Source organism: Rhyacophila brunnea, unplaced genomic scaffold (genome assembly GCF_057557595.1).
Source record: "Rhyacophila brunnea isolate RB1 unplaced genomic scaffold, BYU_Rbru_1.0 scaffold_21, whole genome shotgun sequence".
Lineage (NCBI taxonomy): Eukaryota > Metazoa > Arthropoda > Insecta > Trichoptera > Rhyacophilidae > Rhyacophila > Rhyacophila brunnea.
In genome coordinates this window covers 36,397,449-36,423,033 of record NW_028232871.1, presented here as the reverse complement: position 1 = coordinate 36,423,033, position 25,585 = coordinate 36,397,449, and the positions used below count along the sequence as shown (strand labels likewise).

Here is a 25,585-nt window from a genome sequence, read left to right as displayed (position 1 = left end):
AGGTAAAATTGAGGGTATTTTTAGCGGTTTTTTTGTATTTTTTATACATCCACTTTTATGTTGATATGCACAATTATGGACATGACAAATATAGATAATAATTAAAAATTGTAAGTATGGCAAGATCATATATTATTAAATGTTAGTATGCTACATTTTTTTACTATTAGTGCATGTTTGTGATGTGTATTTATCTCACTTGGCTGGTCGATCTCTCACACCGGGCCCCCAGGCTAGAGGCCTGTCAGCCCTCCCCCTCTTGTGGGAGCCATGACCAAGATACTTGACGTCATAAACATCAGTGGAGATTGATCATCACTCGCTTTTCAATATGAATAAGATTCTTTAATTATTTTAGTTTTACTTATTTTACTTCAACTTAGTAGAAGATCTTTAAATGTGTTGCAGTGTATAAAACCTTTCCACCTATTCAGGTTCGGCGGAACATAGTTTGGGAAACCCTAGAGTATGTGGGTTTCCACGGAGTGGAGATTGTATTAGCATACTTTTTTTTTATTTTTTAGAAAAAATAGATAGATATTAACCATTCGCCCAATCTATTGGGACCTTTAACTGGATCAAAAACATATTGACAAAAATGGTAGTCAATACCTACTTATGTTGATTAAATTTAGGGGTGTCACAAGTTATAACAAAATAAAACAAACAGTTAATTATTTACCACTGATATATTGTAATTTATTCGTTACATTTTTGCAGTTTATTCTTCACGTAGCATTACAACTATATTTACAATGTCACTCGTCGTATTGTTACAGTACACTTACTTCTACCATTAAATTATTAATGTTAATTATATTAATATTAAAAAATATTTAATACATTCACGTCCTCGACTATCAGAATGTGTACATATTGAAATCTGTAAATATTGAACAAAACCATCGTTTGCTATTTACTAGCAATTAATGTAATTTTAGATATTTTTTATACAGTAATAATAGCAGATCGCGTCCCAATTTCATTACTACGCAACGAGTGAAAATTGCGCGTATAATGCAAACCGCACGAATTCTGAATGCGTCTAACGTGTGCGTTGAACGCAGTAACAAAATTAGAATTAAATTCATTCGATCTTTTTTCAGGAGCCATGTAAATTTGCAAAAAAAAATGCTTCACATTATTCAGAATAAATTATTTTATAATTTGTATATCCGTCATACATGACATGTCATCATTTCGATAGTTTGACCTATGTTGTATAAAACATGACAATGCATTATTCTAAAAGTACAGTATTACCATGGCAGTTTTGTTTTACCAGAATTATAATTAAGAGAAATGACAGATATTTGGTCTGACTAAAGTTACTATCACTGAAATTTCTCTTAAGAAAAAACAAACACTTACAGGCGTGATAAGTTTAACGGTAACGGAAAACATAATATTATCACCAATTCAAATACTGTTAACAGTATATGCGTTACGTTTCGCGTTTAAGTTACTGTGACTGCAATAATAATTTAGTTTGACATAAAACTGACAATTTAACTTATGCCAGTGGACACATATTTTACACATTGATTAATGAGAGTCGTAGATAAATAAAAATCCATTTAATAAACGAATCAAGTACTTCTGGAAATTGTGTGATTATTTTTGTATGTACAAAAAGATACAGTTTCATGAAATTAATTAAATAACCAATTGTATTCAGAAAAATTCATTGAAATCATTAGCTTAGAGTGGCTTAGACAAATACTTTAAATAAGAAAAATGAATTTAAAAACTGAATAACTTCAAAAATATTGACATAATTCTACTGTACATTATAGGTACTATTTTGTATTTTTTAATTGCGTAGAAGATAGAAAAAAATAGACAAGGCTGATTCCACACATTGGTAAGTTAGATGCGATATATATATGTAATAATATTAAATTAGACTACATCTATACATTAATATATGTATTTATAAAAAAAACATGGACTTATCATGTACATTTTTTTTCTCTAAAGGACTGACAGATAACCTACAATATATTTGATAGAGAAAAAATAATAATATGCAGGTAATCTTGTATTTCTTCAAACTTGAATATTTTCTGAAATGCAAAAATAGTTGGTGAAATAATGAAGCTTGTGTAAAAATGTATGAAAAAAATGAAAATGATTAACATACGTCAGTCAAAGCTTTCAATTAAACATAAATAATTTAAAAAAAAAACGAATTTGTCCAAAAAATTAAGACTTCTCACGAATGAAATATTATTATTTAAATACAATAAATTGATAAAGAAATAACGAAATTATTTATTGGTTTGGTTTTGAAATAATAGAATTGAATCTACATACTTGTATTATCTTTTATAGACTAGTTTCCTTTTTACAAAACATTTACAAGTAAAAATATAGAAAAAATAAAGTCACGCAACAATACAATGTAATTATGTACAATAAAAACTATATAAAATTATTCTTTGATTAATAATTATTTTAATGAGCTTTAAAAAAAGTAAATGATAGCAAAGAGATAGATAATTTATTTAATAATTATACAACAGTCAAAAAAATGATATTACATTATTTAATGATTTAAAGTAGTTATAAATTCGTATGTCAAGATTTTTTTTTGTCACATACCTACCGGTGTTCGAGCTGTAGATGTCAGTATATTATTGATCAAATATTTACTTTTATTGTATAGACTAATTTTGATGAGCAAAATATTGATGAATTAATTACAAACAGAAAATTGCAACATTCTAAGACTGGCCAAAATTGACAATTCGATAACATAAGTGCTATTTTACAAAAGTACCCAAGTGCTACAATTTATGGTTAAAATGTTATGATAAAATTAAGAAAGATACAACGGATTATGATTTATTAAACAAATGGTAAGTATTAAGAGATATTTTAATAAGGCAATGTCACAAATTCAATTAGTTTTAACACATGTATAGATTTATTTAGAGCACAGACGGTGTATGTCCAGATTAAACCATATTTTAGTAATTACATACCTACATAACTTTATCATGTACAAATATTTACGTCCAAATAGATGATTTGACAAGATTGATGTTAATAGTATGATTATTTCGTTCGTAATATGATTCTGAATATTATAATGAAATCGGTTTTTTTAAAAAACAAACCAAACTGGACTTACAATAATGTTGTTGTGCACCAACTTATTGATTGAAACAAAGATGTTATTAGGAATCACGCATGGTATACGAATAATTAAATTTAAACATGATTGATAAAATGACTGATATAAATAATAAGAAATATCAAAAAAAAAAAAAAAAATATTTAGAAAAGCGAAAATCGAAAAGAATACATTACTATAAAATTTATTTGAGAATATTGCTTAATATTATACCTATGTAATAATAATAATTATGTTCAATCACAAAAGCAAGCTTTCAAATAAGGTTTTCATAAATATTTCAAATTACTATCAATTATTACAAAACTTATAAATACATTTTCTATTTTATTTTTATACACATTAGCGTACCACGAGGGTAATTGTCCTTACATAGTTTCAGGTTTAAAATATTGGTATCACTTTAAGTCTCTTTTCATAAGCATATAAACAATAATAAATTATTGTTATTATCACTTAAACAATTCATTTTAATTATACACGATCTCTTCCATTGTCAATTTCTTTTTTCGATGATTTAAAATAAACTTCTTTTAGTTTAGAATCTCATTTCGGGTTATTAGAATCGATAATTAATGGATATGGGGACGGTAATTTTTATTATGTTTTTATTCCAATGAATAATTCCCCACCAATCTTCCACATGGAGATAGTTTCATTATATAATAAAATATGTAGAAAGCTCATTGATACGATATTAAGATTTTCAAAATAATTCAATTATTGTATTCGCCTTGATTTTTGTCCAAATTCTTTGCTTGCAAATTAATATTTTAATGAATAATTTCATTTCGAATGTTTTTGTATTTTTTTTATTGAAATATAATAATGCAATAATTGGATATATTGCGATGTTTATTTTCTTGGTAGAAGTAATTGTTTCGTATATATTTTTTTGTTTCTTTTTTTACACTTATTTAAATATTAATAATCCAGTCAGCCTCAGATATTGCACATCGGCAATGACGTCCGTTGGCAACCCATTAACTAGAGACAAATATATACCGGCACAACGTAGAAGTTTATAATGTTATAAACCAAACGTTCATACACAGGTGTCATTGTCAAAAACCGTCACGATACCATAACACCCCTTCTGACGCCCTGGTAAAATGACAACTCAAAATTTAAAATAAAAGCGTTTAGGAACTTTTCACTTTATACTGTAGCATCCTTGTCGTCAAATAGCATCAGAGATCCGTAGCTATGGCGTCAAACCTGAACTTCAGGACGTCTTTCGGGACGGGCAGGATGCGCTGGACTCGTGGACGCTGAGCAAACCCCTCGGGATTTCGCCGGTACATCTGAGACCATCGTGAGGATAGGCTGGAAACCGTGAACGGGAAGAAAGTCTTCTACCAGTTTTCGACTTCTGATGCTCGTATCTCCGACGTATACATTAGTTCCAGGAAATGTCCCCTGGCGCTTGCAGCGCCAAGCTAGGACCACTACTATAGCAACGAATAATATGACAGCTGTCGTGCAACCCAAAATCAGTTCAAGATTTTGACGTCCTTCAGATATATGATGTTCTCTCACTGAACTGACAATCACAGAATAAAGATTATCAACAGACTCCGCCTGATCTTCGGTGGATCGTTTATTTGAATCGGGAATTATTTTTACGTCTTCCATACTTTCGGTGGAGACTTTCAGAGCTCGTCCAGTATCCAAAGTCATCATTTCCGATTTTTCATTCTCAATTCCTGGCCTTCTAGATACAAGCTCGACTTGAATGTGGTATATTGTGTCCGGCCATAAAGACAATGTAACACAAGTTGAATCAGTAAAAAGATTTCCTTTAAGTCCACCGCCGTCCACTTCCCAGGTGACAAGATACAGTCCTTTATTAGTCCTCGGTTCCCAAGCGATTTCTCCAATAACTAAAACCTTTTGGTGAATCAGCGAGACTTCTTTCAGTGACCACATTTGATCGAAAGAATCGGTCATCATTGTCTCAGGTGTGGTAACTTTGATCTCTGTATTGATTTTCTTCTTCCTTTTGGTTGAATAATCTTGTTTATTGTAAGTCTCATCGGGGCTGTAGATTGTGACCAATCCTTGCGGGTCGACGACGAGAACTCTAAGCAGAGCACCGCCATTGTTCGACGGCACTCTGGTGGCTAAGTCGATTGTTTGGATGATCTGTCTCCACGGTCCGTTTGCTGAACGTCTCATGACTACGTAGACCAGAGGAGTGCGCGGCTGGGTGGCTGGTGGAGGCCAGCGGGCGAGGGCGCCGGAGACTCGCACAACGCCCTCGCCTTTGGTGTGAATGACAGGCTGCGACTGTTGGGCTCTGGTTGATGCTTCAGCGTGGAAACGGCAAGCTTCTTGACAGCCCGGAAACTGTAATAAAAGAAAAAATATGGATTAGAATATTAGATTACATAGCTCATGAAACATAAATAATACTCATGTATATGTATCAAATCGATTAAGAACACGCTTGAGTTTTTATTGAGAATGAAAACATTTTAAGGCAATGCAATATGTAGGTATTATTACAAATCTTCTTCTGATTTTTTTTTTTGATACAATTTCCTGAATTATTTATAAATTCAAATCGAGGACTCGTAATAATAATAATTGTTCCCTGGCATGCAAAGGTATTGGTCGCGAGTTTTTAATATTGCCCGGGGCGCAAAACAGCGAGGAGGTATTTTGTTAGTAATTACTACAGCAAAAAAAACATCCCCACACCGTCCTCTGATAGCCCGATACTCGAAGGAGCCAAATTTGCATATTTTAAAGTGCGGATTCGCAATGGTTATGAAAATGAATATTAACTACAAGAACACGGATTTTACAAGCATTTTTAACGGTAAGTAGTTCGTGAACAGAATATAAAATATAATTAAAATAAATATAAGAATTATGGTAATACGAGAGCTGATTAAATGCATCCACTTAATTCGGATAAAAATATACAGACTACGAAATACCACAAGATTTTGATCGAATAATACATTAATTAATATAATTTTCCAATGTATTGGATACATACAGCCAAGAAAAAAAATCAAAGCACATATAGGTGTATGTAACAAATACCTACATAATTAATCTGTCAGCACAAGCATATTGTACAAAAACACGCACCAATGTGTGATGTAGGTACTTGATCAAGAACATTTAAAAGAGTTGGGCTAATTTGAATCTATCTTCAGACATACGGATAGTATACGCCATAGAGAGTGAAGACAGAGATACAAGAATGAGCTGTGTGATTTGGTCAGGAAACCGTACATCGTCCATAAAATTTAGGTACCTACATGTAGGACGAATGAGTCACGCATGAATACGGAAGTCGGAAGGCAAGCTATAACATGCATGGTAGACTAAATGGAGAAGGACAGTGTTTAAGTTGAATTTAGAAACCTTCAGTGTTTACAATTGGAGAGAAGCGGCTTAAAACAGACGGGAAGGAGGTGAATCGAGCCCAAAGAAAAATACAATCTTGAGACAAAAACATACGTACATTTCAATTTGTTTTATAGAATTAATCACCACGAAAACGATTAAAGTCAATAGCAGGATTATTAGCTATAAAAAAACATTGTTTCGTCACTGTTCTGGCAGAAGACACTAATTCTAAAAAATGACATATTGAGTTAGTTATACCAAAATGTTCCTTATTTCAAACTTTACCGTCTGGAAACCTTCTTAATAAATAAACAGTCTTTATTTTAAAGTCATCCTTTTTACGATTACTTAATAAACTCACATGATAGACCATTTCAAACATTTTAACAACTTCAAAGTCAAATTACTCAAAACTAGTATTCTCCAGTTAGTGTGTTCTGCTAGAACAGAGACCGTTTGTACGTACATAGTGATGAATACTAATTAAAAAAAACTTAGGCTATTTTGTATCAGGCGGCCAAAAATTTATTATCTGCCCCTGATGGTGGTAGTAATTTTGGAAACACCCGAGGCAAAAAAGTGCGGAGTAGCCGTCGCTAATAACAATAACCAAGTCCTGAAAGGCGCGAAAGAAGACTGAGAAAATACCAGCTTACGGATTATTAAAATTTTCTCCCGATACCGATTTTTTGTTACCTCAACGTGCTCCTCTCTCTCATGGGCACTTTTTATAAAGTATCTGTAAACTTAGTCAAAGTACACTTCAGTGTTTAGCGACTTGGGTATCTGCTCCAGAGACATTCCCAGGCGTAAAAATGCTGCTTCACATCTAAACGTAGGACCTCACTGTAAGCTCGATTAAGGCCGAGTGTGGTGTGGGCGAGTTGGTTTGGGGGGTCTATGTTTGTGTTGATACTTGTGAATTCCGCTTCAACAAGCAATTGTGATAAAAAAATTGTCCATTTAATTTTTGAATGTTTTTCACGAGAAATAGATGTTGGCCATTTGCTGAATAGATTAAGTACATGTATTGTCAGACTCAGGATTTGCCCGCGATGATAGGGTGGGTAAGTGTCCGCCTGTGAAGGAAATCAAAATCTGGCACCATTTTCATTTTTTTTAATTGGCTCTAAAATCCGATGTGGCATTTGGGTTGCAAGCAAGCAAACAGAAAAATGTATGTTAGCCACTTGCTTAACATAGTTCAAACACACATTAAAAAACAACATCAAAATTTGCCAGACCCGGGATTCGAACCCGAGACCCACCTACATTATAAACCGACACAGTACGAAAAGTCGACGCTTCGAAATACGCCAAAGACGACCCGGGGCTTATTTACTTGACTCTAAGTGAGCAAGAACGCTATTGAGTAACTGGTATTAGAATATAAATAAATTATAAAGTAAACCGTCACATAATTTTTAGAAACGAGGAGACTAACTCTAGACCAGGTTCTGTGTTTTAAAATTTAAATCAATGTATGTGTAGTATTGTATTTTCTTAAGACTTTGCAGAATTTATTAAGACCTCAAATTGAAATCTCGCTTCCTAACTCTATGTTTAGTGAAAGGTATTCAGAAGAAGTAATGGGCATTCTAACCTCAAGTTTTTTCAATTCGTTCTATCTATCCAAACAATTGAATAGGTTCGTAAGTTTTGACATATCTAATATCTTCTTTAATCAAAGTTTTCTAATGCATATTCTAATCGGTTAAACTTTCACGCGGGGCACAGAAGAGACTAAGAGGAGGTGAAAAAAATTGCACGTCAGTTGAATACCTTTATTCAAACATACCTGCCCGCCCCCCTTGTCTAGGGAATAATGGTAAAAGTTTTCTCGTTAACTATACTCGGCAGAGTTCAAATTCGCGGAGAGCATTCCCGGCTTACCTATGTACGTATGTCGGCCAATATAATGCACGTAAACAAATGTTTTAGCGAACATTATTTCGTTGACTCTAAAGTGTAGAACAAGGTATCTGGTTGTGAAGTAATTGTTTAATTGGTGTACTGAGTAAACACTAAACTAATATGTTATAGATTTATTTTTCACATAATAGTTTTGTGTCACGTGTTTTCAAAATGTCTTGAAATTGAGTAGATAACAATTTAATTGCTTACTTATCATAAATTAGCTAAATAAAATCGTATTTATTGTTATATTTTAATTATTTATCTTGGGTGCATCAAGCAAGAGGTTGCAATGGTACGACGGATTTAAACAAAATAAAAGAATATTTGTAATTCTGCTTTTATAAAAATGAAAAATATATCTAAACGTAAAAAACCGAATCCGATTAAAAACAAACATTATTTATAATTATTTCGTTTATGGTTTGCGAAGGAGAGAGGTAAAAACAAAAAAACAAGGGTATTTTACTTAAAGCCTTTTTACATTCAAATAAAAATGTAATTTAAATTTATACACCTTCGCAAAACGGCCATCATATTTTTACATTATGCTTTGCAAAAACAACACTCTGGGAGGTTATTTTATAATTTAAGGAGTCGAGGAAGTGCTTCATTTTTACGAGAAATTTTTCTCTCAGCGTTTTAAATAATAAAGGATGCCGCAAGGACAATTAAATAAAAGCGTTAGCGTTCAAATTGCATAAAAATGCCAAGAAAGGAAGTCGGCGCGAACGAAAAACAAACAGCAAAAAAATGTTATACGCCTATTAAAAATAATTATGCATGAAAACTGTAACGCTGGGAAAACTTAACTTACAACAGAAAAAACTGTAACGTTTCGAATTAAAAGCAGCTTTTGTTTTAGTGTCTTTTTTAATTGTGCGTACTTCTTAATAAATTCAGTTGTGGGCAATTACTCCAAAGATAAATAGACTAGCAGATTTTAAAAAATAGAAACAAAAAACATTAACTGTACAAAAAGTATTTACACGTACAACCTACAGACTGACAACACACATTATCGGATGTTACGGGGTTTTATCAAACAACCGGTTTTTCTTATATTATTTTGGCGTGGAAGGAGTGTTAAACGGTGGCGTAAAAGCAAGGAGGTAGCACAGGTGTGTGGCATCATCAAAAAAGCGACCTGAATAACGTTAATTAATTGATAAAGCTTATTGAAAAATTCTATAATATGATAAGGAAAATTAAAATGTACGAAAACAATTCAAAACGTCCTAGTTTAATAAAATTAATGAATCTACTAATTAATTAAAATGAATCGTTTTCATTGAATTAACTACAAGTTAATTATATCTAATTAATTACCATATATTCGAAAAAGGCTCGCGCTACTATAATTAATCAATAGGGATTTATTTATGTTGAAGACCAAGCTGTAGAACCTTCAACGTAATTCCAATTTCAGCTCCCCACATCCGATAATGACTACATACTTCCATTTCATACAATATGTTGTTGTACCTCGAATAATATGAAATTATCGGTTTAATGAAAGAACATCATATTTCTGAAGTAGGTCAAAATCATGAACTGATTTTTGTTGCATGACAACTGTCATATGCAATACATATTGTCAAATTCAGGTAATGCGCATTATTCGCGATTTTTCTGTCATCATTGCTTATTGTCACCATTCGAATAAAATTTAATTGAATAAAAACAATATATAGTCGTATATCAAGTACACTTACATACCTTAATATTTTACGTCAGTGTTGACAATGTTTCTGTCTCTATATAAGGACGACATCTCGCTCATGAGCTTTATTATTTGGATTAAGTACCTAATAAGTAGGTACTCAAGTATATAGGTAATAAGTTATGTTTTAATTCAAAGATTGATTCCCAAGATTTGAGAATATAATATTCTTTATTAAAGAAGCAAACGTATTAGAAAAAATCATGAAAAAAAATTGTAATTAGTATATAATATTTGATTTTATTTAAATCAATATAATATCATGTCAAAATGCCAAAAAATGGTAGTAATAACCATGAATTTGTGAAGTAATTGTTACAAGAATTTCAATATATTATACAAAACCGATCTCATGAAATGATATACATAATATAAAATAATATGTATCATTCTCGCTGTACTTATTAAATACTCATAAAGCCAATTTTAAGTGACAGTTTTCTTAACTACAAAAATCCTAAACTGTGCAGTTAAACCCGCCACAATCTTAACCGGCTAGCAATAATAATAATAACATTATGGTAATTTTCGTCTAGCGTCGCTAAGCAAGAAGTAAGTAACTAAGTAGTTCGTAAGCCGCCCGAACCTTGAGCGGTGTGTGCGGCAGTGTCCCGGTTTCCGCCAATTTTGCGCAACACTGCTCTCTACCGTCTACCCGTACATATTTATGTACCCCTGATACATTGGTTAGGAGAATTTCTTGCCTAGGAGTAAGCCCGGCTTAATGGTTCTCCTTTGGCAAGTTGGTGCTTACTTCACAGGTAGTGCATGGTGGGACACTAATAGTGTGGACCGTCAGGCTGGGCTTAAGTTGAATAAGCCACACACACTTGCTCTGTATTTTGGGCGCCTGATACAATGGATTTTATCAATTAAAATTTATTGCAAATAATGATCGTGCAAAATTTGAAAATGGGGAAAATTGCATTGGAAAAGCTTTATTTTGCCTTCCACCACCAGTAACGTCTTCACTTCACACTCGTTAGGAGAACATATACTGTGGCGTGAACGTTAGGCGCCAAACCAATGTTAACGATAGTAATTTAGAAGTTTTAACACTGTGTAAAACTGTTTTTTAAAATAACTTAATGAAAGGTTTGATAAAAAGGTTATTGCATACAGTTACATAAACACAATGTAAATTAATAAGCTAGATAAGATTGATTGACGAAGGTAATTTTTATAACGATGCGAAAATGAATTCTTAACATATTATGAAGAAAAGGTGTGTTAGCTATCCCTTTGTCGGTCAAATATCCTCTCTGTCATAAGGTAAATGTACATACCTAAAGAAAAAAAATAGCATTTTATTCATTTCATTTTACTACATAAAATTATGTTTGCTAGAATACCAAAGGAATAATCATGCTGTAAAGGCAACTAGAAAATTATTAAGGCCAAGCTCTTGCGGATAGGATGAAATTTATTTCATAACGAAGCATGATAATTAGCGGTTATGGTTATAAAAGTTCTGCTTTAATTGCTAATTGGCTTTTCAAGCAGGGACGCCATTTTATTATTTACAGGTAATTAAAACCGAAGAAATAGTAAATATATTATCATATAAAATATATAGTCAATAATATTAATAATTTATGTTTGAACTATAAACTATTTATTTTAATGTCACTACTCGTAAACAAATTAAAAAATGCGCGAATCACAAAAAAATAATGAAATTGAGAATTTATGGTGGACCTATTTATTATACTTGGCTGAGTATCGAATTATCGACTGCAATATAGATAGCACTTGCATGAATTTAGATTAGAACAACGGCAAGGGTGTCGTCTATCAGTGTTTCGAAACCTTTTCGGTATTGTGGGCAAGGTGTATGAAGTTCTGCGAACCCCCCCGCGATAAAAATGTGTTATTAAAAGCAATCTTTTCAAAATGTTACCCTTTTCCTCTCATTTTAATTAAAACATACTTTAAATTTATTAATGTATTAATAAAGGAATGTAAATATTTAGCACATGCTTGTCCAAAAAGCTCAGTACACATCCACCATATATAAGGCTTAATTAAATCTTCTGCAATTGTAAAGAGATTCATAATCTTCGCTATATGCATCGCTCCCGAAAATGATGATTTCACAATTGAGGAATTAGAATCATGTGGAGCTTGCAGTGATTTTTTGTGTGTTTAATGCTTGTTGTCTTTCAAAATAATCAATAGGTTTATTTTTAACGGTTACTTTGATTCAAAATGACGAATTAATTTTCCATGCTTTAATGAATCATTCGCCAAAACTTCACCACAAATTACACATTGGGGTCTTTGAATTTCATCGATTGTAACACAAGAAAATTAGTAGGTACCTATTGAATATAATTTTCAACGTATTTTCGTACTCCACATTTTAACACACTTATAGTAAAGTTCTAATTGGAAACTCTACACGGCTTGAATCTTCAGTTGTTTGAAAATTTTCATTTAAGCTCTCTGAAGTAGAATTGGGATTCTCAGAAGACGAAATGAAATCAACAAAATAAATATATTCTGTTTACTCATTCTTTTGCGAGTTGTGTAATTATTAAAATTTTTTTTTTTAAAACAGTTGGAAACTATTATAAAATTAAAGAGACTTAAGCAAATCAAAGAGATTGGACGGTGCGATGCGTATATGTCAAAAATCTAAATTTATAAATGATACATTATTAACTGGAATAATTTGGAATTGCAGACTACCTATCGCACACTAGGTAACAGAGCAACACGCTCTTTTAAAACGTTTTTTACTTCTCGGTCCCGTCTGCATTCTAATACATTGATTTCAGGCTTCGTAAGAATTATTAATTGAGTAAGCATTTACTTGGTAGAATTCCATTTTACAAGAAATGAAAATATAATTAATATTAAATTCTAAAGGTTTGTCGATAGCTTTTTCGGTTGTAACACCATTATCAAGATTATTCAGGCAGTTTGCCTTTGCTAAAATACTATACGTATAGATAGAGACAGAATACATTTTCTTATTCGTTCAAAAAATATTGTGACTTAGTATACTTATTATTAATTGTAATATTATTAATACTTTGAAAACCCTAAGTGGGTTTTTAATGGATATCAAAATATACAAAAATTATTGAAAGTACTGGGTTCGAGTGCTTTGGTTATTTCTTGACATTGTTTGAACGAATAAGAAAATGTATTCTGTCTCTATCTATACGTATAGTATTTAAGCAAAGGCAAACGGCCTGTCTGAATAGTCTTGATAATGGTGTTACAACCGAAATAGCTATCGACAAACCTTTTATAAACCTGTAGAATTTAATATTATTTTTATTTTCATTTCTTGTTCGTAAGAATTGTTGCGATATTGTAAGAATTTCATGTAAAATGAAAAAAATATATTATACTGATTGCAAATCTAACCAATTTCTTTGTAGATGTATGGTTTAATACACATTTATTTTAACCATTTTTTCTACATTTGTGTAATTTGACTAGGTGACTTGCGGATGACCGGTTGGGTAACATTGGTTTATGGTATTATCCGTTTTCCTCACTCTCTTAATTAGGGATTTGACTAGATTATTAAAAACGTTGGATGATATGAAAGTTTTTTGTTTATATTTTTATCGAAATTGGATAAAAGAATGTAAAGGAAAAACCGTCGTATTAAGAGATTAATTAAAATAAAACACAGTATGTAGCACTTATTCCACTTAGTGTAAGATGAATCAGGACCGGGTTCACCCGCTTTAAAGGGGCATCGTCAACTAGTACAAAATAAACAAAAATAAAGAGATTTTAAAATAAAAAATATTTATTGACGTTATGAAAAATAATTAAAATCACCTATATTTTCAGAAAATATTAAAATAACCGTATTTAAGTAATTTACCTGCATACATTTGATAACATTGATTAGATTTTGATAATGGCACAGAAAAAATTCATTAGTAAAATCACCACATACGAACGATAGCAATAAATATATTCTTTCGTGTCTTTCTTCGCCATTAGTGTCACATCTGCGTCTTTTTTAACACTGCAGCAGGACATGAGGTTCAATGACTGTAGTGTAATGACAAACTACTATCCGACAAGAAGATCTAGGCATTAACCGGAAGTCGCTAGTGCGGTTAAAAGTAAGAGGAGCTTGTTAGTTCACAATTTTAACACGTGGACAACTCGTCGCTAACCGGAAGGCGCTTCAATCGAAGTGCGGTTAAAAATGGGATGAGTTTGTTAGTTAACAGTTTTAACACGTAGCCAATAAGATCCTGTTGGACAGTAGTGTAGTTAATGATAGAAGTGAAACAATCACTAACACCAGGCCACAGAAGAGATAATAAATAGAATACCGATAGCCTATATTCAATAAGCCACATGTTGATGCATGCTTTTGAATGTGTGAGTGTCTTACAATAATGAAGCACGCATTATGCACGTGCAATAGTGTGTGTAATACACCAACATTAAATGAGCGTAAATGCATAAACCAAGAGCAGTTTTCAGTATTCGACGTAAAACGTATTCTTGACACGTGTGTAAGTTTAACACGGATTCTTCCTTACTCGAGTCAGTTACCTGCTATCGTCTTATCCGTTATGTATTTCAGTTCCCATTATTTCTGAGTTCCCTGTACCAGGCTTATATATTGCGGCTTCACCGGGGAATCGTACCCGGAGCCCCGGATGAAAAGTCAGCGCCGTACGCACTGGACTACGAGAGTCGAGTTATAAATCCAATTTTCCCATAAGTGGACTTATACAAATAGTTAAAAATTAACATGCTATGTATAATTTCTTCCGTAATAATAAATATGAAAAGTGCATTTACTAAAAGGAATAAAAAATCGAGGCAATAAGCAACTTTTCAACTGTTTTTCAGTAGCGGAATGAAAAATCTTAAAGCACTGGCTTCAAGTAACGTTCATTCAAAGTACTATACACTGCTACACAGTACGACCGTAAAATGCAAGCAACGGAAAAACACTCAAAAAACGGCTTTCATTGTGATTGATCGATAACTTAGATTCCGAAACCACTGGTTACTTTGCTCTCGCAGAGAAAAACTTTCAGTGAGTGCTGTTGTAGTTTAAAGTTGAAACTATTCGCTCAGTGAAATAAAATAATGATGAATAGTTTTTGTTCGTTAGAATCACTCTACTGCAAATATATTCTCTCTTGTATCGAAAATGCAAAATAACAATACGAGTGCTGAACTGAATCGATACTCACTTGTTTTGTTTAAATAGACAGGCAAATCTTTAATTAATCACTAAAATATAATATGATATTATGACGTCATACAATATATATATCATTATCACATAGCATCATTTTTATAATGGAAATTGTTATAAAACGTTAATTTCTAAGGGTTACAAATTGTGCATATTTAATAAAGAAAGTTGCATTCTTAAAACTTGTGTATCACTAACTGAATAAAAAAAAATTATTAAAAAATAAAGCTGCAGGTACGTTAAAACTAAAATTTATGAGAGACCCGGATACCGTCTTGGAATAACTTGATTTTCAATTACAAAAGATGATCACAAATTATCGAGTTTTTGAAAACTTTAAATTTTTTTTAAACATATTGTGGACATTACAAATTATAAATTTAAAACGTTCACAACATGACATGAAAGATTATTATAAATAAGAAAAAAAGCGATAAAAATGAAACTATAAAAAGAGAACATAATATAAACATACAAAAAGTAGTGAAAATACAATAATTATACATATAATAAAAGTTCAAAGAAGTACACCGAGTTAGTTTAGGTGGACTCTATTTTTAAGAATCTATAAAATAGTGTCCACCTAAACTCACCTCACGCAAGTGAAATATATCAACACCCGAAGCAATTTGGTTGGATATAGTTATCGCCCTCCCAGTTGGCATTACCAGTGGCAGGTTGGTTCTGCACCTTGGGAGAATAAACAACTGATGCTCTCTATTTCTAAGATAATTATACATTTATACTTCGTATAAGTCGAAAAAAATGCGTAGCTAAATAAAGATCTCTACATACACCATATACATATAAAATATTAACTATATAAAATCCTTGCAATATGTGATTAGTTTACATTAAACTACAGTTTTTCATACATTTGAGAAAGAATTTTATTTTGAATAGTAAAAATTCAAATGTTTTATGAAAAGACAAAAAGTTTTCTCGACGCATATTTTCACCGTTGTCATAATGAAGGATTTTGGGAAAACTACCAAGTATTTTGACCGCAGGTGAATACTTTTCCGCGACATTTCGACCATCCCTTCTTACAAAAGTTACAATTTATGGCGGACAAAAAAAACAAATGTACCGGGGTTGCATAAACCCTGCGTGAAAATATTCGGTCAAAAATGTCTGGAGTCGTTTGGGAGGCAAGGTGAGTTTTCGCTGAAACAGGAAACAAAACGAAGCAAGGAAAACTGCTGACACGTGTGATTTAAGAAGGAACGGGCTGCAGAATCGAATAGGAGGTAGAGAAAGTAGCATGCAACTGTTACTCCTTTCCGCTGCAGTGCTGCGTTACAAATAAACTATTACATTTAAAACTATTCCGCGCGATAAATGCGCTAGCTAAAGGGGGGCAATAAATTTCGTCTAACGGATTCAAGGAATGTTCGAGAAAGCGGAAAGAAATATTTACATTCCTTTTCCCATATAAAAGGGAGCCGAATGTCAGGAATTAAATTATTATGACAATAAAAATACCCCTTTTCCGCGATATTTCATATTTTAATATCGACAAGCTTCGTGCACAGACAAGGAGGGATATAGAATATAATATTATTATTGTAGTATAAAAACAAATACAACAAAATATGGGTAGTTATGGGTATGTCACCATAGTGAAGTGATGGACAAAATGGCCGCAAATGAAGGATGAGTCGCAGATTCGATCTCCGGCGATTGAATCAACCCCATTTTTTATTTAGTGAGTTTTTTGGTCCAATTTGAACTCACTGACATCAGTGTCTCGTAAAAAGTCTGTTGATATTAACGAAATATTTTTTTTATTGGGAAAACTTGAATAGGTAGTCTGTATTCTATAAGCTGGCGTGCGGTTTCACCCCCCGCTTCAGCATTCTTCTTGCAACAGTCGAACGCGATGGCACATGCTCTCCGTTCGCGAACGACGTGACGTGAACGCCAGCTTATAGAATACAGACTCTAGGTAACAAATTATTGGGAAGTAAATAAAATATATGAATACAGCAATCATGTATCTAATACGGCAATCGTCTAGTTGTCCTGGTGTCCTAATGACATCTCATAATCGGCTGCGCCAAGATGACAGCGTCAAATCATTACACTCATCAAGTGACGACCGCGATTCAAATGAGACAGAAGGGATGAAAACATCTGTTAGGGGCGTTTAGATAATGTATTATAATACTAAAATGATCACTAAATATTTGATGTCATAAACGCACCTTCATAAATTAAGTACAATTTGTTGCCTGCCTTGGATGGTTTATTTCGTTATACGAATTCACCTTTAAATAAGTAGAAAGAAAGTTGTGTAAAGAATATTCTATTATCGTGATAAAAATAAATATTCTAATTACAATAACTGAGTATTATTGAAAGTAATCTTATTTATAGAAAGTTTAAAAACGCTACAAAACACAATAAATGTCTTAACTTCACGATAATATTGAAGAAGAAAACATCATTTTGCTTAATGCAGAGAAATAGCCATTAATTAAATATCCGTTCTGTTTACAGATTGCCTCGTTACATTTTATTGCTCCAAAAAACGTTTATTGAATATTTCCAAGAATCTCACAGGCATCAAAAAATACAAAGAAACCTTTCAAAACATTTTAATAATAAAAACGAAAAATGGCGAAAAGATAAGAAATAATATTATTCAGAGCTTCTTAGAAAAAAAAAACGAAATAAAAATATAAAAGACTGGACAGTTTGCATAAACGTTGCTAGAGATAAATAAATATTCTGCCCCTCTTCAATTTGATGTAGCGGCTGCCAGGATTTCATAAAGAACGAGGAGGTATATTTGGAAAACTGCGCCCGGTTTTATTATTGTGAAAAATAAATTATCTGCCAATGAATCAATCTCCCGCGCCGGGGATAACAGCGCCGCGCCGGGCGGGACAAGCGGCGAGAAAAATGTTTCAATACACCCAATATAAATCTTGAGTTTATCTGGAACTGTCTGGGACTTCTGCTACCCTGGTAGAACTATTTCACAAAAATACTCTATTTTGAATGGAATCGTTTATTTATTGGAGGGTTATCGATCCTGGTGACTGTTCACTATATAGGTACATCGCGGTTACTATATCAATTACCATTAAATCAAATCAATTTATATATATAAAATCGACGGTCTCTATAATAGGCAACATAAAGCTTATATGAATCGCCAATCAAGGTCTTGCGATATGTAGCTATGGGGATACACTCAATACAACTAATTCAAAATGCTTGCAACGTTCGTTTACGATGCGAAGACGCATAGCGAGTATGTTGACGTGAAGGGTGGCAAAAGGGAAAATCAAGGTCAACCAGAGGACAACACGATTGAGTTGTAACATCATCATTTGTTATAATGCTATATAATATGGCAATAGCATGCTATTAAATAATTGAAATTACTCAACAGTGTGCCGCAGAGAGTGAGTGTTTGGCTAGGTGATCGCTCAAAAACATCATGCCGTAGACTCTAGGGGACATTAGAAATTATATTTATAGAGCAACGGTACGGTTATCAAAAGCAACAGAAAATTAAGGCAACAAAAAACCCAGTAGGTACATAGGTAAAATATTATAATTTTCTACAAAAACCTGGGTACTTGCTTAGCTATGATACCTCTGGGCTTTAGACTTACTGTGGAACAGACGACACGTAGCTAAATATTGGGGTTTGCTTAAAAGGTGGGGTGATAAATTAAAACAAAGAATTCATCAAGAACAGTCCAGAAAATAGAATTTGTATATTGCAAAACTCGCATATTCTTACAGCAGGGTTGGCTCGGTCAGTCACACTGACAGGAACGTGGAAAAATGAAGACAGATCTCAAGAAACGTCCAGCAGCTGAGACCAAGCCAAGTCAGTCGTCCGAGACTGAACGATGCCTATTGATTTTTTTAGGGATTTTTGTGATAAATCCTCGCGGGATTTGAAATTTAATTATCACAAATGTTATGAAATAACAATCAACAAAATTAATGTTACATAATAATATGTATTATAATGATAAAAATAAGTACGTTGCATATTATATAATTATATAGATTCTGATAAATCGAATGTCAACCAAGTGATAGAAAATGTTTTATACAGCGTTTAAGAACGAAATAAACGAAACATCAAATAGTTAAAAAGCTCTACGCAGTGCAAAACTGTCCAGATTTTTGGGCTAAGAAAGCTTACGACGATGTTTGCCGAATTCAAATCGAAAGCTGAGACACTTTTGGATTATTCCGCATCATTTCATACTAAAGTCGTCGAACGCACATAAAAAAAACTACATAATATATCCAACATAACAACTGGCGAACTTTGCACCGTGTGTAAGAACCTATCTATATTTTTTATGTACGGCAATACGATTATACTGCAAATAAAGACGATATATTAAGATTTTTATGTTGGTTTATGGATTGACATATTTCATCTCTTTATATATGTTTCCCGACATAAACTAGCACATATTAAATAATTTATTGACAGTTAATAAAGAAACTAGTGCGTTATCAATATCATAACTATAGTTAATACGAATGATAATTATCGTATATCACTAACTGAAACTATTACTAAAGGAATACTTATAAAGTTTCAGTATTAAAGTACAAACTAGATGGCATTTCTGAAAATATTGAAGTGCAGTAAAATTAATAGTCATGGAAGATTAATAATTTATAAGTTGGCATTTTTATAGGCGCCATATTTACATATTATTATAGTAACTAGTTGACGTTCTGGTAATATAATTACGCTATTTTTCTTATATCTGGTATTTGACGTACCTCATCTGTTTTTTCATGACTAATATTCTGATTCGAGTATAATCCAAGCGTCATGTTTCGTGTTAGATTAATGTTCATTGATGAAACAATAACATCAATTAGAAACAAAAATGCATGTTTCAGGGGTTACAAATCTAAAATTAGGTATAAATGAAATCCCTAAAAGCTATTCCATGAGTAGATACTCGTTATAAGTTTCATTTTCATCTATAAAGGCCCTGTTTGCTAGAAAAATGCATAGTAATAGTATATTTAATGGCAAAATACTGTAGAATATATAATAAATAGAATGTAATAACTAATCTTATAAATGTATTCAAAATAACAACGTGTAAGAAATGTAAGAATGTATACGATATATAAGAAAGCCTCAAAATACGATGTTTATTCATCAATCAGAGTGCTTTCGTCTGTAGACAAAAGGAGACAAATGATACAATTAATTTTATTTATCATGTCATATCCATTTCGGCGAGCAACAAAATTTCCACAAATAGTATAATTCCACAAGATCAATTGAATAAACATGTACCAGAGCCACATAACATAATAAAGGGTGGGGGGTTTTAGGATAATACCGCTTTCATGTTTTGGCGCCCTGATATAATGGCATAGACGTAGTTTCAAATAGGACGTGAGAATATCATTTTCTTGGAATTCCGCTTTCTTTTGTGTAACCATATTAGGCGTTTCTATCAATATCGATAGAGAAATGGAATCTAGATTTTACATTATATAATGGAGGATATTTTAATCGTATACAGGTCACATTATTCAGTTGGTGTAAGTATACTTCTTAACAGTAATGCACAATATAACAAAAACATGTGTAGGTATGTTGTGAGCAAACTCGACAGAAATGAAACCTTTTGGTTTGTACTAAATGATTTTTTTTGAATTTTTTAATCGATACATTTGGTTAAGCAATATGATAGATAACTTATCAATAATAATATGTGCCAAGGTTACTTAATGGAATTTGAATTTAAATTCTAATGCGTTTAAGTCATAATATATTTACCACTGGCGAGTGCGCAAAGTGCCTGAAGATGCCGAACGGCGAAATCCGGGTCGCAAAAAACGACTCAAATGGAATAGTACAAAACTTCAATCCATTAAAATTTTGATAGATAACCGTTGGATCCAAAAGTGCGCCCCTTTAGCCATGCCACTTTGCCGTTGCTATCTGACCACTTCATCTACTGACGAATTGTTGCAAGTGCGTTATTCGATAATGATTGTAAATATATTATGTTACCACTTCACCTACTGATAAATTGTCGGAAGAGCATTACTCAATAACGATTGTGTGTAGACGTACATCTTCTATCCATACCTCACCTTACCACTCCACCGCTGCCATTTCAACGAATTTTAGTCGTAAGTTATTTTCAAGAAGTTTTATCTTGTAGAAATATATTGAGTTGAACTATGCGGTGTGTCAGTTTCATCAATATCAGTCCAGTAGTTTTTATCGGATTTACTTTCTATCGTGCCTAAAGACAATTCAATTTAATACTTTGCGTACCTATCTATTCGCAGCCAGAAAGATATTACTGATAATTTGGAGTATACTGCTTAATTGGTGTGAAGAATTGAAAGAAAAGAGGTTACGCCTATGATGATTTTATAATGCGTAGATACATAAACAGCAGGTTATCATCGTTGGGTGAATTTAACAGAAAAAGTTATGATCCCAAAAAATCGAAATGCAAATTAAAAAGAAAACAAAATGGGTGCAGCAAACGGGTTCGAAATGAAATAATAATGGCGGCTTATATTGAATTGAGACATAAATAATTCCGTTGTATTTGTTTATTTGTTAAGCGACGCGCTTATACAAGGGGCACTAAAGACCAGGGAGTGCGAACAAGCAGGAGGTAGAGAGAAAATGGCAGTGAATTTACTGCATGCGGAATTGCCGACGCGGTAAGGAGATGCAGGCCATTGTTGCTAAGTGCGATAGCATACGAGACGAACGAGAAATACGCATCCACACAAGACTACAGAGTATAAAGTATACTAAAATCATTACCAATTATTAAATTAAAATCTAAATGCACAAGAATATTGTCTGTAGTTGCTTTACAGTTATCTGTTTGAAATGTAATTAACTATCATTAGTATATAATATCTAGTGCTTACCACTCGAAAAAATAAGATGTATTGGTATTGTATCGTTTTATTCCAAGAAATATATACAAGTATGCGATATTTTTTGGATTTCACTTGTGGGTTGCTCCAAAACGTTGACTGATAAATACAGATATAAGTTATATATATTATAATCTGCTCCCAGATAAGATACAATGGACTCAATAGAAATGTAGAAGACTTGTTAATATATTATATTTACTTAGTAAACTAAAATTTCAGCAGATGAATTGATGTTGTCATTTAGCTGAATCCTGGACTGGATGATTGCCATAATTTCGCAACCATAAAAGCACTAAGTAGTACATTCATATGTATCTGCGCCAACATGGAAATCGTCCAGTTAGTAATCCAGATGATATCTAGTAAGTCGGCTGCACCCAAGATAGCAGTAGTAAATCTCACATTCTCATATGCGGAGAGTTATAAAAGGGAGAAGAAATCTTGTACGACTGATATTTTGGATCCATAGGTTGAACAGATAAATACACAGCTATATTAGTAATGCATAATATTTTATACTTATTAATGTATATTTTACCGGACTTATATAATAATTGCATGGAATGCATTGTATACTCTAATTAATCTAAATTTAAGTTTTTCTGTTAAAAGCTTAGCATTATATAAATAATCCACAGTAAGAAACAAGAAATTGTCATACCGTAATTGTAATTTTATTGATTTCGTAAGTATGGAATCAATTGATTGTTTCACATGACCAAATAATCGATTTATTGAATTGAAGTCATTTAGGAAATGAAATGATATCACTGGTCGATCAAAATTTAAAAAAAAATCCACGACCTAAAAAAAAATACCCCAATGCTATAAGTAATTCATTAAGAATGTTAATCAAAACGCCTTTTGAGAGGGGTAGGTCCAATCTACAAAAATTCCCTCGTGATTGTTCAAATCCATTAATGAACTTAGGATCTTATTGAATTTGGCCGGAAACAAACCAAAATCTACCCCCGGAGAATATTTTATTGTTCGGGGGAGGTTTTTGAAAGAATGAATGCCACCCTTATGAATAGGAATACTTAAAGATTTTTATTATGATTAAAGTAAATTTTCATTTGTATTTAAAAATTACTGTTTTAAAGAAAACATAATAGGTTTCAAAAAAGATAATCTGTGTTTAATGCAAAAAATATCGTGTTTTCCGGAGTTGGCGATAGTATTAAATCAAAAGAAAACACAAGATCAGGACCGGTTTCGTCCGATTTAATAGAACATTCTAAACTGATACAAAATATACATTTTATAGTATCAAATATCTGTAAGAATGTAGGTATATTATTTAGTGTGTTGAGAATGTCTTTAGTGAGTGATATTAAATTATGTGAAATAATATGTACCAATTACATTTTGGAGCCGTTAATAAGTAACATTATTTTACCGGTAATAGATGATTTTTAAAAACTGGTACGTGAGTCGTTCAATTTCAATAATTAATATAAATCACGGAATCACCTATTGATGTACGTATTTAGGATCTTAAATGTGCATAAATTATTTAAAAAAACCGGTGCAATAAAAAATAAAACATTATTTCAAATAAGTTTTAAAGTAAATGTATCAGGCTGACATAACTATACAAGGCTATAATATAATAATCTTTATCTGGACTATTTCGTATCTACACAAATTGGACTTAGTAAATTATTGTGTCTGCTTCAAATTTAATCCAGCGCTACAGATCTCCTTTTCCATTATCTAACGGGGATAATGTCTAGCAATATATTTTGCATAATGTAAATTATTATAATGCTTTGTCGTGTTGGAAAAGAGACAATACATAACGTAATGGTATAAATCTATCTAATATAGGTTTTTGGTAGTTAAACTAACAGAATATCAAGATATTGCACACATAATTCCCTAAAAAAACAGACATACGTATTTGCTCAATTAATGTTACAATATGTAATGGTTTTATTTTAATATCAAATACAAATACTTATGGGTATTGATAATTGATATAATCGTTATAGATATCAAAACCTACTACTAAATTATATTAAAATCCGAGATCCCTGTAAAGCCTATTAACATTTAAAATATTATTAGATTTCAGCTTAACGCAATCTACCAATAATATATCTATGTCGTTAACCTGGTTGAACCGCGGCCATAAATAAATTAGAATTTATTGGTTAATTATAAGTGCCTTTATTGCCCGTTAAGGTCACAGGATAGGATAAGGTTAGCAGAGATCAGACCATTGCTGGCTACCGTTTAATATAAACCACACTGAACAATCAATAATTACGCTACAGAACATTATACCTTATACCCATCGTTTAAAAGGTGAATTTCAAAGAAAATTCATAATCACAAGGTATTTTGTGTTATATATCGTGTATGTACATAATATTTAATAATTACTAACTACGTACTTAAATAATTTACAGAATTATAGCAATTATAGGTTAGGTTACTTCATTAATACGTGCAATTTAGTACAGTCATGTTTATTATACGCTACAACCTGATCTTTTGTAATGCCAATTCTTAGTAGAAATTCATTATATAAAGTTTATTATAAGTCATCCATAAACAGAAATAAAAACACCACAGTGAAAAGGAACAGTTTCAGCTGCAGTTTTAGACTGACAACGTAATAAGTATAACTAATTTTTATTGAGTTTTGGAATGTTAAAATTTTCTTAAAAAAACAACAATATATTTTTATGAATTAGTTCGACTTACATGGTATAACTCTATTACATTTCTGTGTCGCTGATACACAAAAGCAGTATTGAATGGGTGGGTATGTTTATATATTCATAAATATTACCAAATAAATACCTCTAATATATCATGTTATAGAATGATGTGATACAGGGCATGCATAGACAACCAATGGTAACCGCTAGTAAAGTGGTAAAAAGTTTCACAGGAAGATATCAAACACGTTTTACATAATGGTTGAAGAGGAATAATAAAATAAGGTCCATAACAATGGAACCGCAATTAATTAAAGCCTTATGCGAGCAATTATTTTTATACTTTATATTAGTGCAGAGATTCCTCAAGAAACGTTGATTCTCTAAGAAATAAATCATAAAACAACTATCAATTATTATTTACCACCATCATGGAAAAGCTATATATTTAACGACTTTTCTCTTTTGTTTAAAAATAATTACACGTTTTACTGTGGCACTAAGCGGAGATTATTTTCAGAGTGCTTGTATGTTGTAACGTAAGCAACTAACAAGCCACGATTAATGTTTAATGCAAGCGAAACGACTTGCATAATTAATCAATAATAATCTTCTCATTACCAGGAGAACATAAACCAAGCAAAGGC

The 25,585-nt window shown here is 32.1% G+C and overlaps 1 protein-coding gene across 4 annotated transcripts in view; it reads right to left on the bottom strand.

The window, feature by feature from the left end:
• Nucleotides 1-2,595: 2,595 nt before the first annotated feature.
• LOC147070983 (uncharacterized) overlaps nucleotides 2,596-25,585 on the bottom strand; it is a 944,473-nt gene continuing 921,483 nt past the window's right edge. For 3 of the 4 annotated variants that reach the window (XM_085949029.1, XM_085949030.1, XM_085949031.1), the window contains one exon: nucleotides 2,596-5,488. In XM_085949029.1, the coding sequence (XP_085805155.1) occupies nucleotides 4,352-5,488 (1,137 nt within the window). In that variant the 3' untranslated portion in view covers nucleotides 2,596-4,351. The remainder of the gene's footprint in view (nucleotides 5,489-25,585) is intronic. The other variant, XM_085949032.1, reaches the window with a different exon arrangement.